Source organism: Dendrobates tinctorius, unplaced genomic scaffold, assembly GCF_039654945.1.
Source record: "Dendrobates tinctorius isolate UK_male_01 unplaced genomic scaffold, ASM3965494v1 ptg000016l, whole genome shotgun sequence".
Lineage (NCBI taxonomy): Eukaryota > Metazoa > Chordata > Amphibia > Anura > Dendrobatidae > Dendrobates > Dendrobates tinctorius.
Window position 1 is genome coordinate 11,855,232 of NW_027361684.1, and position 13,641 is coordinate 11,868,872.

The following is a 13,641-nucleotide window of genomic DNA, read 5'->3' on the forward strand; positions in this document are numbered from 1 at the left end:
CTTAACCCACGGGCCATTTTATCTTTTATTTTTCAATCAATATGGCCATGTGAGGGCTTATTTTTAGAGGGACAAGTTGCACTTTTGAACAACACAACTGGTTTTAACATTGCATACTGGAAAACAGGGAAAAAATTTTTCCAAGTACGGTGAAATTTAAAAAAAAAAAAAAAAAAAAAAAAGTGCAATTCCATAGTTTTTTTTGTTAACACCATTTTCACTAAATGCTAAAACTGACCTAACATTCTGATTCTCCAGGTCATTAAGAGTTCTTAGACACCAAACATATCTAGGTTCTTTTTTATTTGAGTGGTGAAAAAAATGCAAGGTTTCTCAAAAAAAAAAAAAAAGGGGCAATTTTGGAGACCCGTAGCGTCTCCGTTTTTCCATGATCTTTGGCTGGTTGTGGGCTTATTTTTTGCATGCTGAGCCGATGTTATGATTTTTTTTTCTTATTACACCGTTTAGCGATTCGGTTAATTGTTTTTTCTATATTTATAGATCGGGCGATTTTGAACAGGGCAATAATAATAGTCTTAACATATTCTGCAGCACTTTACAGTTTGCACACATTTTCATCACTGTCCCCGATGGGGCTCACAATCTAAATTCCCTATCAGTATGTCTTTGGAATGTGGGAGGAAACCCACACAAACACGGGGAGAACATACAAACTCCTTGCAGATGTTGTCCTTGGTGGGATTCGAACCCAGGACCCTAACCACTAAGCCACCGTGCCTCCCAGATGCATGTGTGTACATTTGATTTTTTTTATTGTTTTATTTTGAATGGGACAAAAATGGGGGTGATATGAACTCTCTATTTTTTAAAAAATGTTTTATTTATTTTTTTTAAACTTTTTGCATGCTTCAATAGTCTCCATGGGAGACTAAAAGCTGCAATACTTTGATCGCCTCTGACAGGTGTCGATCATATCACCTGTGTGTAGCAGCAATGCTCACTTGCTATGAGCGTCGACCACAGTGTGTCCCTTATAACAATCTGGCAATGTCAACCACAGAGGTCTGCGGCAGACCTCTGGTTGTCATGCTGACCCATGGGTGACACGCGGTCATGTGATGGGGTCACCGATGGGTGGAGCCAGTGGTGCGCTTCCTGTAAGCGCGAGGTAAATGCAGTTATCAGAGATTGAGAGTGACATTTAACTAGTTAGCAGCATGTGGATCACATTTCCACCTGCGGCTGTTGCACCCACATGTCAGCTGTATAGATCAGCTGTCATGTGCCCAGAATGGTGCAGGCTTAGTGCTGCATCCTGCACAAAACAGGGGGATTCCGACATGTGCGTATTATTACGACATGTCGGAAAGTGGTTAAAGACCCCCCACCCCACAAAAAAAAAAAATTGCATTCACTGGACCCTACACACCACACCCTAATCTGCGTTGCTGCAAGGTCCCTCGCTATTCCACCTGTACTGTACTGCAGCTCGCACACACAGCTCGAGTCCCATTATCACTCCGCTCTAACTCCACACGAGTGATACTACTTCCAGTCAGCAGGGGGAGCCAACTGCTGTGGGAATGCAGGAAGACCTGACAGCTACTCAGTCTATTGTTCAGGGTCAGGTAAGTGTGATTCTTGTGGGAGTAAACAGTAGATAGAGAATAAATACATTTACGAATGGAAATTAAAATTTAAATACTGTATATATTTAGCCAGTCGATGGCACCACATATAACAAATAGGAAAATGTATGAACAAATAAATTACTGAAATAACCCTGAGTGGAGTATTCATCAAATGATATATAGTCATGAATAAAATATAAAAGGACATCTTTATTACTTGAAATAAACATCACAAAAGGTTAAAAGTAAGAGGAGTACGTTATAATTTATTCATGGCTATACCTCATCTCTGAATACTGAAGATCTGTTCAACTTTTTTTTTTTTACTTTTACATACACAACATGATGGAATTTATGGTTTGGAGAGTTATGCTGATGCTCCAGAAAGGGATGACATGATTATATTTGACTAAATGATGCTAATTTGTTAAAGAATAAAAGTGGATTGGTGTTCATGGGAAAATATAAGACATCACATGAAAATAAGATCTAGCACATTTTTCGGACTCAAAAATACTATAAAAGACACTGTCTTACTTTTGAGGAAACACGGTAATCACGCAATTAGAAAGGTAAAACTACCTAAGATAAACCACAAATATCGGATGAGAAAGACATAACCATCGGAAGAACAGAGTTATTTTAATGTGGTGTGGAGGTTGTATCCAGACGCAAACTGAATGGCGAGGCGGCCGTGAGCGAGCAGGGCTTAAACCTTTCAAAAGCTATAGAAAGAAGCCTCTGCTTTTGCAATAGGTGGGAGCTGAAGGTGATGGACGCCCACTCATCAGCCATAACCTGTGGTTATTACATTAAACATTGTTTAAATCAACTTTGTATCTTACACTTTTTTCTTGTTTTTTTTTCTTTTATTTAATTTTCCATGTCACTATCTTTATTACAAAAAAAAAAAAAAAATTAGAAGTCTTACAATTTATGCATAAGGCTGGTTTCACATTAGCGTTGAAACAACTGCGTGTTGCATTTCGGCGCGCACGGCGCACCGTCAAAAGTGCGCAGCACGCTACTTTCACACTGGCAGCGCATGATCTGCGCACCCTATGCTAAAGATAGGGTGCGCCAATCGCATGCGTGCAAATGCGATAGTAGGCGGTGATCCCGGATGGGGCGGGCAGGGAGCCGGGGAGGGGCTTACCGACGCAGTGCGCAGCGTTGTTTCAACGCTAATGTGAAACCAGCCTAAGAACGGAATCTAAACAAGTCACACTCAGGACACATTCCCTTTTAGGTCTCAGCGAGGAATATCAAAATTAAAATTTTGGATAAAATGCAAATTTGCTTATGAACAGTCTGATAATACAAAATCGCTCTGCCTGCAAGTGTGCAAATACAATTAGCCCACATCATGATGTGCACTGCTATATTCATGGGCAGCACAGTGGCTCAGTGGTTAGCACTATTGATTTTAAGCGCTGGGGTCATGGGTTCAATTCACACCAATGACAGATAGATAATGTAGATTGTGAGCCCCAATGGGGACAGTGATGACAATGTCTGTCTGGAAAGCGCTGCGGAATATTTTGGTGTTATGCAAGTGAGCATAATAATATTTAAAAGCACAATCTGCTACACAATGTAGTTAACTATTTCAATGCACACTCTCGCATTTTTCTATGTGAACATTGGTACAACTTAAATTGCAAACTACACAAATATGTAGTTGTATGGCTGTGTTAGTATTTCCTAGGTATCACGCCATTGTTAATCAACATAGAAATAGTTGTTACCTTGAGGCTTTTGGGTTGTTGCCGGACCTCCATGACATGTTTGCGTCTTAACTCCCGCTCTCTCCGTTTATTGTACTCTAGCTGGTTCGTGAGTTCGGTCTGGTGTTGAAGCTTTATGAGCTCACATCTCATCCTCTGTATAGTGTTTAGATGGCGAAACTCTAATTCTTGCATTGACTCATGCTGTCTTAGAAGCATGGCGTGTTCAAGATCCTTTTGTGTCTGCCTCTTATTTAGCTCCTAGTTGGGAAAAACAAATAAAGCTTTCCATAAAAAAAATGAAAACTTTAGTTGTATCAAAAATCTCTGCAAACTCTTTGTAATTTTTCAAATCAAGATATTAGTAGAGCTCGTGTACCAATACAATTTGAAAATGGTTTGAGGGTAAAAGAACGTGTACATCACTAACTTCTAGCAATATGCAATGGATCCGCTATCATACCTCTCTGACCAAATCTTGCTCAAGATTATGTCTACTGAGTAACATCCGCCTCTTGAAACGGCGGCACTCCAGCTCTAGGTATTGCCTTTGACGGCGCAGGAGATTGGCTTCTTCTTCAGCCTGGTAATGCTGGAAATTCTCCTTTTGCTTCGACAGCCACTCTTGTTTCTCTTTCTTCGGAGTACTCTGGTTTTCACTTAACTCCTTTGGAGGAAAAAACAAGACTTTTTTTTATTAACAGTGAATACAAAATACAAAGATTGGTATGGGGAGGCAATAATCAATCCATTTGCTCCTTTGGTGTTAAAACATATAATTTTAGCACATGTTAAATTTCTGAACTTTCAATCTGATCTCCACTGAAAAAAAAAAAAAAAAAAAGTAAACATAGTTTAGCAGAGGTGGTCAGACTATTAATGGCCAGACATTACATTTAAAGAAAATGGCAAGTGTTCCAGCATTTGAGAAAATAGTTTGTAGTGATGAGCGAATGTGCTCGGATAAGGTGTTATCCCAGCATGCTCTTGTGCTAACCGAATGTCTTTGGCGTGCTCAAATAATATGTTCAGAGTCCCTGAGGCTGCATGTCTCGTGGCTGTTAGACTGCCGCAACACAGGCAATCCCTGAACGGAGAAACAAACATAATTTTGGAGCACAGCGAAGACACTCAGCACACGAGCATGCTCGGATAACAGCGGATTTGGCCCTGCGGATCCGCAGCAGTTTTCCAAGGGATGTACAGTACCAAGTTATCCTATGGAAAACAAAAAACGCTGTGCACATGCTGTGGAAAAATCTGCACGGAAAAGCAGCGGTTTATTTTCCGCATGTCAATTCTTTTGCGGATTCTGCAGTGGTTTCACACCCATTTCATTCTAGGAATCTGAAGGTGTAAAAACGCAGGCGAAATCCACAGGTAAAACGCAGGCATTTTGACCTGCGGATTCCGCCGATTCCGTGCGGAAAAATCCGCAGATGAAGCCGCATCGTCTGCACATACCCCCTTTCTCTTTCTACCTCCTGTCGCCTCCAGCTCAAAAATATTTCCAGAATCCGTCCTTTCCTCAACCCTCAATCTACTAAAATGCTTGTGCATACCCTCATCATCTCCCGCCTCGACTACTACAACATCCTTTTCTGTGGTCTCCCTGCTAACACCCTCGCACCTTCTCCAGTCCATCCTTATCTCTGCTGCCCGACTAATTCATCTCTCTCCTCCGCGTCTCCCCTCTGCAAATCTCTTCACTGGCTTCCATTCCCTCAGCGTATCCAGTTCAAATTACTAATACTGACCTACAAGGTCATCTATAACCTGTCTCCCCCATATGTCTCTGAACTAATCTCCCGATACCTTCCTTCACGTAATCTCTGGTCCTCCCAAGACCACCTTCTCTCCTCCACACTTACTCGCTCCTCACCCAACCGCCTCCAACACTTCTCCCGAATTCCCCCTGTCCTCTGGAATTTTTTGCCCCAACAAGTCCGACTATCAACCACATTTGGATCCTTCAGATGGAACCTGAAAACCCACCTCTTCAAGAAAGTCTACAGCCTGCAATGACCCCGCTACCTCCTCACCAATACTGGAGATATCACCTCAACCAACACCGGAACTGCTGCAACCCCCCAACCTACTGTCTCCTTCCCCACCATCCTGTAGCATGTAAGCCTGAAAGGGCAGGGTCCTCTCCCCTCTGTATCAGTCTGTCATTATTAGTTTGTTTACTTTAAGTGATATCTGTAATTTGTATGTAACCCCTTCTCATGTACAGCACCATGGAATCAATGGTACTATATAAATAAATAATAATAATGATACCCTAATAGTTTGAATACGCAGCCCTGACTGGCTTCTCAATGCTTTGTTCCAGTTGATTGACAGGTCTCTTCCTATGTACATACAAGGAACATTGCAGAAAAAGCATCACTCCTGGCTGCAATTGTGCTAGAGCAGCATCACTAGAGTGACAGGCTCCCTTTAACTTATGAACAAGTGTGTGTAGCATCTTTGTGCCACTTTGACTTGAAATTTAATATATTTGTCTGGCCATTACAATCCTGACCTCCTCTGCTAAACCCATCTTTTTTTTTTTTTTTAAATAAACACAATAGACCAGCTGAATCTTTAAACTAGGTTTTAAATTAGTCTTAAAAACTAAAAGCGTTTTCTGGGACTTTGATATTGATGGCTATGGTTAGGATAGATAGGCATATCAGACCAAGGTTCATCTCCTGACACCCGCTTCTAAAAGTCTCCATGTTTGTTTAACGAGCAGGGAGCTGTGTATTTTGCAGTCACTGTGCCTAGTACTTTAAGTCATTCCCATTCAAGGCACTAAAGTGTGAAGCTGGCCTCTAGCGACTGACATAATTTACTATAGGTTGTGTATGTTGTACCTCTTTCAGTTGTTCCTTTCTTAATTTGTACTCCCTCTTCTGTGACTCCAAAAAGCTGTTCAGTTCCTTCTTTTGTTGTGCCTGAATGTGCTGCTGAAACTTCTTCTCTTCATTGGCCATCAGCTTCAACTGTTGAAAGAAAGTTAACTACATTGGTAATTTCCACTGTCATTTTATACATTCATGGAAAAAAAAAAATGTATCTTTTCCTTCTCATGGTCAGGTTTCCATCTACTATATAATGGTCTAATTCTGTCTGTAACGGAAATCCAGCGTCGTTGATTGGTCACGGCCGGACGGGCGTGACCAATCAGCGTCAGGCGCATCCAGGCTGCGAATTGGCGCGGAATTCGAACGCCGCACGCCACTGCTACCAACAGGAGATGTGCCATCTCCCGACGGTTGCCGCAGGTCATCTCCTGCCGCACGGAGATCAGCGGTGACGCAGCCAGGAGATGACCGGTGCTAGGCTGTCATCTCCCGGCAGCGGAAGTATCCCTGACCGGCGCTCAGTGAGATACGCAGCAGCGACCAGGCCCCCGCTGTGAGATCGCCGATCGGGGTGGATCGTCCTGGACCATCTTTTGAACGTCGGTCTCCCGCTGGCCAGCATGCATCGGTGTGTTTGACAGAGACAACGACCTCAATACTACAGGGTCTGAGAGACAGGGTTCCAACGACCGTCGTATCGTTCCATATCATTGATGGTCTACATATTCTAGAACACCCGATGCGTTAGAATCGGGCCACCATCTAGTATTATATAATCATGGCTGTTCAAGTCATACTGAGAAAGGTCCGACTGAAGTGACCTGAGATGGTTGCTAGAACAGAGTGGCGGCGGAGATGGAAAAAGTGTCCGCTGCTTTGTTTTAGTAACTGGCATCGGGTCTGTAAAACGAGGCAATAACGGAATAGTAGCCTCACCTCTTTATCCATGGCTGCCTGGTGTTTCTTTACAAGTTTTTCCATTTCTGCTGCAAAAGTGTTGCGCTGAGTCTCTAGATCTTTGTCGAGCCTGAGCCGATGCTCGTCCATCTCTGCCTTCAGCTTGTTCTCTAGTGCCATCAGTTGCTTTTGATGTTGCCGCCTCATGCGTTTGTAGCCAGACATCTGTTCCCGCAGCTCCGAGTCTTGCTCATGTTCCTGGATTTGCCTCGTCACCTGTAAAGAGGATACGTGAACTTCCCACATTTTTTAGAAAACCTGATTTAGTCATTCAGTTTGATGATTTATTGTATGAATTCTCTGCTTACTGACCACAAAATGGATTTCTCTAAAATGCAACGAACAACTTCTGTTTTGATGTTTTTAAAAATAAATATTGCTTAAAACAAGTATTGGCATCTCTCACATAACCATGGCAGATCACTATGATATGACATCTCCTTATGATCACAGAGGAGACTACAGGGACTTCCTCCAGAATGAGAATGAAACTTGGTACCTTTCTCCCTTCTAAGTTTTCCCCACACAGGGGACTGGAGACCTGCACCAAGACCCCATTCACTTAAATAGGACTACGCTGCAGTTTGCGTCAAAGCAGGTGGTGACTGCGCAGGGAAAGGTTGGGAGAGAGCGCAGCACTGATTTAGTCCTCTTCATCCTCAGGATCACTTGGGTTCCTACACATCATACAGTGATAGCATAACATTAGGTTATGCCATCCTTTTACGATGAGTATCCCTTATTTAACCCTTTCATGATCCCGCCATTTTCATTTATTTGAGCTGTCGTAGTTTCCTCCCCCTTTTCTAAGAACAATAATTTTATTTTTCCGTTGATTCAACTGTGTGGAATCTTGTTTTTTGTCTATTTTACAATATCATGTGCTGAAAAACGGAACAAAGAGTGACTACACAGTGATCATACATCCTATTGCACCTTTATTGACAGCTAGTATTGTGCTCAGCAGGTCATCAGTTAAGCTGTCAGGAGGGCGATGACATTGGACTCAATGTATAGTGAGTAAGCACAGCCGTATAGTGACTATACACGCACCTTGCAACACCTCAAAGACTGAAAGTGAGCAGCCGCAGGGAGAACATAACTTCATTTTCACTATGTAGCCGCTCTTCTGCAAACACAGGCAAACATCGCTAAAATGCTATATAACTTCACATTACACATTAAGGCTATGTGCACACGCTAGCGTTTTTAAACGCTCAGGAAAAGGATCCCCTTTCCAGAAATCGCGCGTCTTTTTCCGCACGATTTTTTGACGCGATTTTGACGCGATTTTGACGCGTTTTTTGACACGCGATTTCTGGGATCATTGGGGATGGCTAAAAATGCTCAGCAATGCGGAAATTAATGAGCATGCTGCGTTTTTAGCCGCTAAGGATTCCTGAGCGGTTAAAAACGCATGCATTGGCACAGAAAGCCAAAAACGCATGCTAATTAATTGGATGCATCTTTTAAGCGTTTCTGCAGCGTCTGAGCCGGCTCAAACGCTGCGGAAACGCTTAAAAAAACGCATCGTGTGCACGCAGCCTAATACTATATCTGATGATAAATATTTTATGTAGCAAACTTTGTAACAAAAAAACCAAATTTTGTTTATGTTGCCTTTTTTTTTTTTTTTGAGACCCATAAGTTTATTTTCCTATAAAGGAACCTGGGTGAGTGCTTGTTTTTGAGCACTCAGCCGACATTTTTATTGATAAAATGAATAGTTTAACCCCTTAACGACCAAGCCATTTTGTAGGTTAAAGACCAGGCCTTAATTTTGAAATCGGACCACTGTCACTTTATATGGTTATAACTCTGGAACGCGTCGACGTATCCCGCTGATTCTGAGAATGTTTTTTCGTGATATATTGTACTTCGTGATAGTGGCAAAATTTCTTTGACATGACTTGCGTTTATTTATGAAAAAAATGGAAATATGGCAAAAAATTTTAAAATTTTGCAATTTTCAAACTTTTAATTTTTATGCCCTTAAATCAGAGAGATATGTCACAAAAAATAGTTAATAAATAACATTTTCCACATGTCTACTTTACATCAAAACAATTTCGTAACCAAAATTTTTTTTCCTTAGGAAGTTATAAGGGTTCTTAGAAGTTGACCAGCGATTTCTCATTTTTCCAACAAAATTTACAAAACCATTTTTTTTGAAGTTTGTGAGGTCATTACAACAGAAAATACCCAAAAGTGACACCATTCTAAAGACTGCACCCCTCAAGGTGTTCAAAACCACATTCAAGAAGTTTATTAACTGTTTAGGTACTTCAAAAGAATTGAAGCAATGTGGAAGGAAAAAATGAACATTTAACTTTTTTTCCCAAAATTTTTTATTTGGACACAATTTTTTTTATTTTGTCAAGGGTATCAGGAGAAATGAACCACAATACTTGTTGTGCAATTTCTCCTGAGTACACCGATACCCCAATGTGTGGAGGAAGACCAATCGGCAGTGCTCAGAAGGGAAGGAGCATCATTTGAGATTTTGAATGTCAAATTGGCTGGAATCGAGAGCGGACGCCATGTCGCGTTTGGAGAGTCCCTGATGTACCTAAACAGTGGAAACCCCCCACAAGTGACCCCATTTTGGAAACTAGACCCCCCCAAGGAACTTATCTAAATGTGTGTTGAGCACTTTGAACCCCCAAGGGCTTCACAGAAGGTTATAACATAGAGCCGTAAAATTAAAAAAATCATATTATTTCCACAAAAATGATCTTCAATGAGCTATAATTTTTCCATATTTCGGCCGACAGAGTCATGTGTGGGCTTGATTTTTGCGGGAAGAGCTGACGTTTTTATTAGTACCATTTTCGGGCACATAGCGTTTTTTTGATCGCTTTCTATTCTTATTTTTCTGTTCATTTTTTGAATGAACAAAAACCAGCAATTTAGGAATGCTTTTTTTTCCCCCTCCGTTCCGCATGTGGTAAAATTAGTATGGCAGCTTTATTCTTCGGGTCACTACGATTACAGCGATACCTCATTTATGTTTTGGTGTTTTTTTTACACAATAAAAACTTTTATAGAAAAAATATTTTTGCATCACTTTATTCTGCGAGCTATAACTTTTTTATTTTTTCGCTGATGATGCGGTATTGCGGCTCGTTTTTTGCGGGACAAGATGACGTTTTCAGCGGTACCATGTTTATTTATATTCGTCTTTTTGATCGCGTGTTATTGCTCTTTTTCCAAGCGGTATGATGATACTGCTTGGAAAAAGTATAATTTGCTACTTTTCTGTGTTTTTTTTTTTTACGGCATTCACTGAACGGGTTAACTAGGGTGACACTTTTATGGATGGGATTTTCACGGACGTGGCGATACCAAACGTGTATTTTTTTTGTTTATATTATTATTTTTTTTTACATAAAAATGTGTTATTTTTAGGGGATTTTTTAGGGAATTTTTATACTATTTTTTAATAATTTTTTTTACATTTTTTAAAAAAAAATATTTTTTTTTACCTTGTCCCTTTATGGGACTTTCACTTTTGGTATAATACATTACAGTGCTCCAGCATTGTAATGCATTACACCAATGCTGAGAGCTGCTGACACCATGCTGTGAGCATGATCTCACCAGCTCTCCGTAGGTAAATGACCCGGAGGTTGTCATGACACCGATCGGGCCCCGCGATTACATCGCAGGGACGCCGACCTGAGGCAGAGGGAGCCCCCTACCCTCTGAACGCTGCCATCACGCTCGATCGTAGCAGTGAGGGGGTTAACAGCCAGGGGCGGTGCGGGCTCCGCTCCTAGCTGTCAGTGCAGGAGGCTCAGCCACTACAGCGCTGGGCTCCTACACTGATCAGGCAAGGAGAAGCTCAAATTTCAGCTTCTCCTGCTGATCATTGCTGAGTTTGGTCGGTCAATCTGACAGACCAATCACAGCGCTGTGGGTGCAGGGACCAAGTGCAAGGGTCCCTGCCCCCCTTCCTGTGCCTCTCAGCTGTCATAGACAGCTGTCGGCACTGAACTGAAACTGCGTGTTTACACGCAGTGACAGTTCAAAGGCAGGACGTGCAGAGTCCGTCATGGCGCTGAAAGTTACCTCCTGCCATGACGGACTGTGCACGTCCATAGACAATAAGGGGTTAAATAATCTTATATTTTGATACAGAACAATAGCAAATTTATTTTATTTGATTTTTATTACTTTCGAAGAGGTGTCACTTTAAACTTTTTTTTCTTTCGATTTTCTAAATTTTTTATTTAAACTTCCACTTTATTTTTAGATCTACATATAATCATCTTCAGATTTTGTATTAGTCTAGCCTGATGAAGAGACCTGAGTAGTCTCGAAAGCTTGCAATGTGTTACCATCTTTTCAGTTAGCCATTATAAGGTATCAACTACTGAGGACTCTCAATCCTGAATATTTTTCTATCCACTGGCTAACACGGTACAAAGATATACATCTTTCCTGTATCATATAATCATCTGACATCTAAATATATACTGCAATACTACATTATTGTTGTGTGTACTGTAATTAAATGGAAGCTCTTTGATCATGATCCACAGGCTAGACTTCACAGGAATCTATGGGGGCTTTCAGCAATTTTGCCTCTTTTTTTGGGGCTTTAATTTTACGAGTTGGACTTTATGTTAAAAATGACCAGGTTAGTTTGTTATATGGCTCACTATAGTTATGGTAATCCCAAATTTGTATAGCTTTTTAACTACGAAAAACTTCAGTCGCCATATTCTGAGAGGCGTTCTTGGTGTTTTTTTACTTCAGTTGAACTGCATGGCTAGGTATTTTTTTGCACCATTTTGGGGTCCATATGACTTAGTAATCTCTCTGTATTGGAAAACTTATAATCTCAATGTGCTTCAATGAAGTACTAACATGGCAGAAATAAGGGCACCCAGTATCCAGGGCAATCTATTGGCATCATTTGATCAAGATGGTCAATGGGGGGGGATGTGGCAGACTCTTAGATATCAATGTCATTCAATGGGTGCATAGCTGTGCAGAGCACTTTGCCAAAAGGGTTAAGTTAATTCTACATAGGATTCTTATGGCACATCATTGTAAATATATTGTTCAATTATTCAAACAGATGAATTTTCTTTGATGACCACGAGTCTGTGCATGATAAACACTTGTCTTCGCACAGTCCCCGCCCAGCACACACACACAGCCCATTACTCGCATTTCCCATAGACTTACATTGGACTCGCTACTCGTTACGAGTACCCGAGTATTAGGAGGTACTCATAACGAGTACAGCGAGTCCGAATACTTCACTACTCGCTCATCCCTAATTATGACTTTCTAATCTGTAATACTGTTTTGAGAAATGAAAAAAAATTCAATTATAAAACAAACAGAGCAAAGCACAACAGAGTGACAATTCCAGTATGAGCACTGCTGTCCAGCATCTCGGGCTAATGATTTGTTGCAGAGCAAGCATACAAAAAAAGAAGAGAGAAGTAAAAAAAACCTACCAGCGAGGCTGTACGTATGGTGGCAAAGTGCTCTCGGTTGCGATAATGAGATTTGTGGCGTGAAACCTGGGGTGGAGACTGTGGTTCTGATGGCCGCGTTCTGGATTCAGATTCCTCTGGGTAATTTTCTTCCTCCTGATGATTTAAAAAAAAAAAAATAAATAAATAAAAAAATGAAACTTAGTCTATCACAAGTGAATTGTCTTCATGCTCAGCACTATATTACCGCTTAACACAAAAAAAGGAAAAACAACTTGGGATTAATTTGGCACTCATTGAAGCAGACAGCAAGGCCCTGCCGTATGTTTCTTATTCGTATGGACTCCTAGCATGCAGCTTCAGGTGCCATCATATGGCAGCACAAGAAGTGCCTTCACTGCACAATACCCAGCCACGGGGACGTCAGTAAGCCTTTAGCGGTGTTCAAATATCCCAGGCATCTATTGGGGTCTTTGGAGCATTTTGATGCGGTTTCTTCAGCATTATACTAGTAATGACATTTTCAGAAGATCCATTCTCAATATCCAGATAAAATCTCTTGCCGGCTGAAAACCGTTACTGTGCGCTAAGTACATAGGGGCAGATTCATGAAGATGGACGTTGCAAACGCCAGCCTAAGGCTTCTTTTACACTTACCGGGATTTTTGTGGCCCGTTTTTACATGCCCTTTTGCCGTGATTTTTGTGGTCTCCCGCAAAAACGGGCCGCAAAAAACCTAATCAGAAAAATATGGCGACCTGCAAATACAAGCTACCGTTGTCTTTGCAGTACCATTGAAATGTATTGTGGCCATGTCAGTGAAAAATATCGCGCAAGCTCGATATTTTTTCACGGCCGTACAGTTGTGGCCAAAAGTATTGACACCCCTGCAATTCTGTCAGATTATACTCAGTTTCTTCCTGAAAATGATTGCAAACACAAATTCTTTGGTATTATTATCTTCATTTAATTTGTCTTAAACGAAAAAACACAAAAAGAATTGTCCTAAAGCCAAATTGCATATAATTCCACATCAAACATAAAAAAGAGGGTGGACAAA

General features: G+C 41.1%; 1 protein-coding gene across 1 annotated transcript in view; it reads right to left on the minus strand.

Annotated features, from left to right (window-relative positions):
- Positions 1-13,641, minus strand: part of TAOK1 (TAO kinase 1) — a 161,332-nt gene that overhangs the window by 17,730 nt on the left and 129,961 nt on the right. The window contains exons 14-18 of the mRNA XM_073565475.1: positions 12,603-12,737; positions 7,108-7,344; positions 6,181-6,309; positions 3,783-3,986; positions 3,341-3,580 (exon numbers count right to left, since the gene is read on the minus strand). Of these exons, the coding sequence (XP_073421576.1) occupies positions 3,341-3,580; positions 3,783-3,986; positions 6,181-6,309; positions 7,108-7,344; positions 12,603-12,737 (945 nt within the window). The remainder of the gene's footprint in view (positions 1-3,340; positions 3,581-3,782; positions 3,987-6,180; positions 6,310-7,107; positions 7,345-12,602; positions 12,738-13,641) is intronic.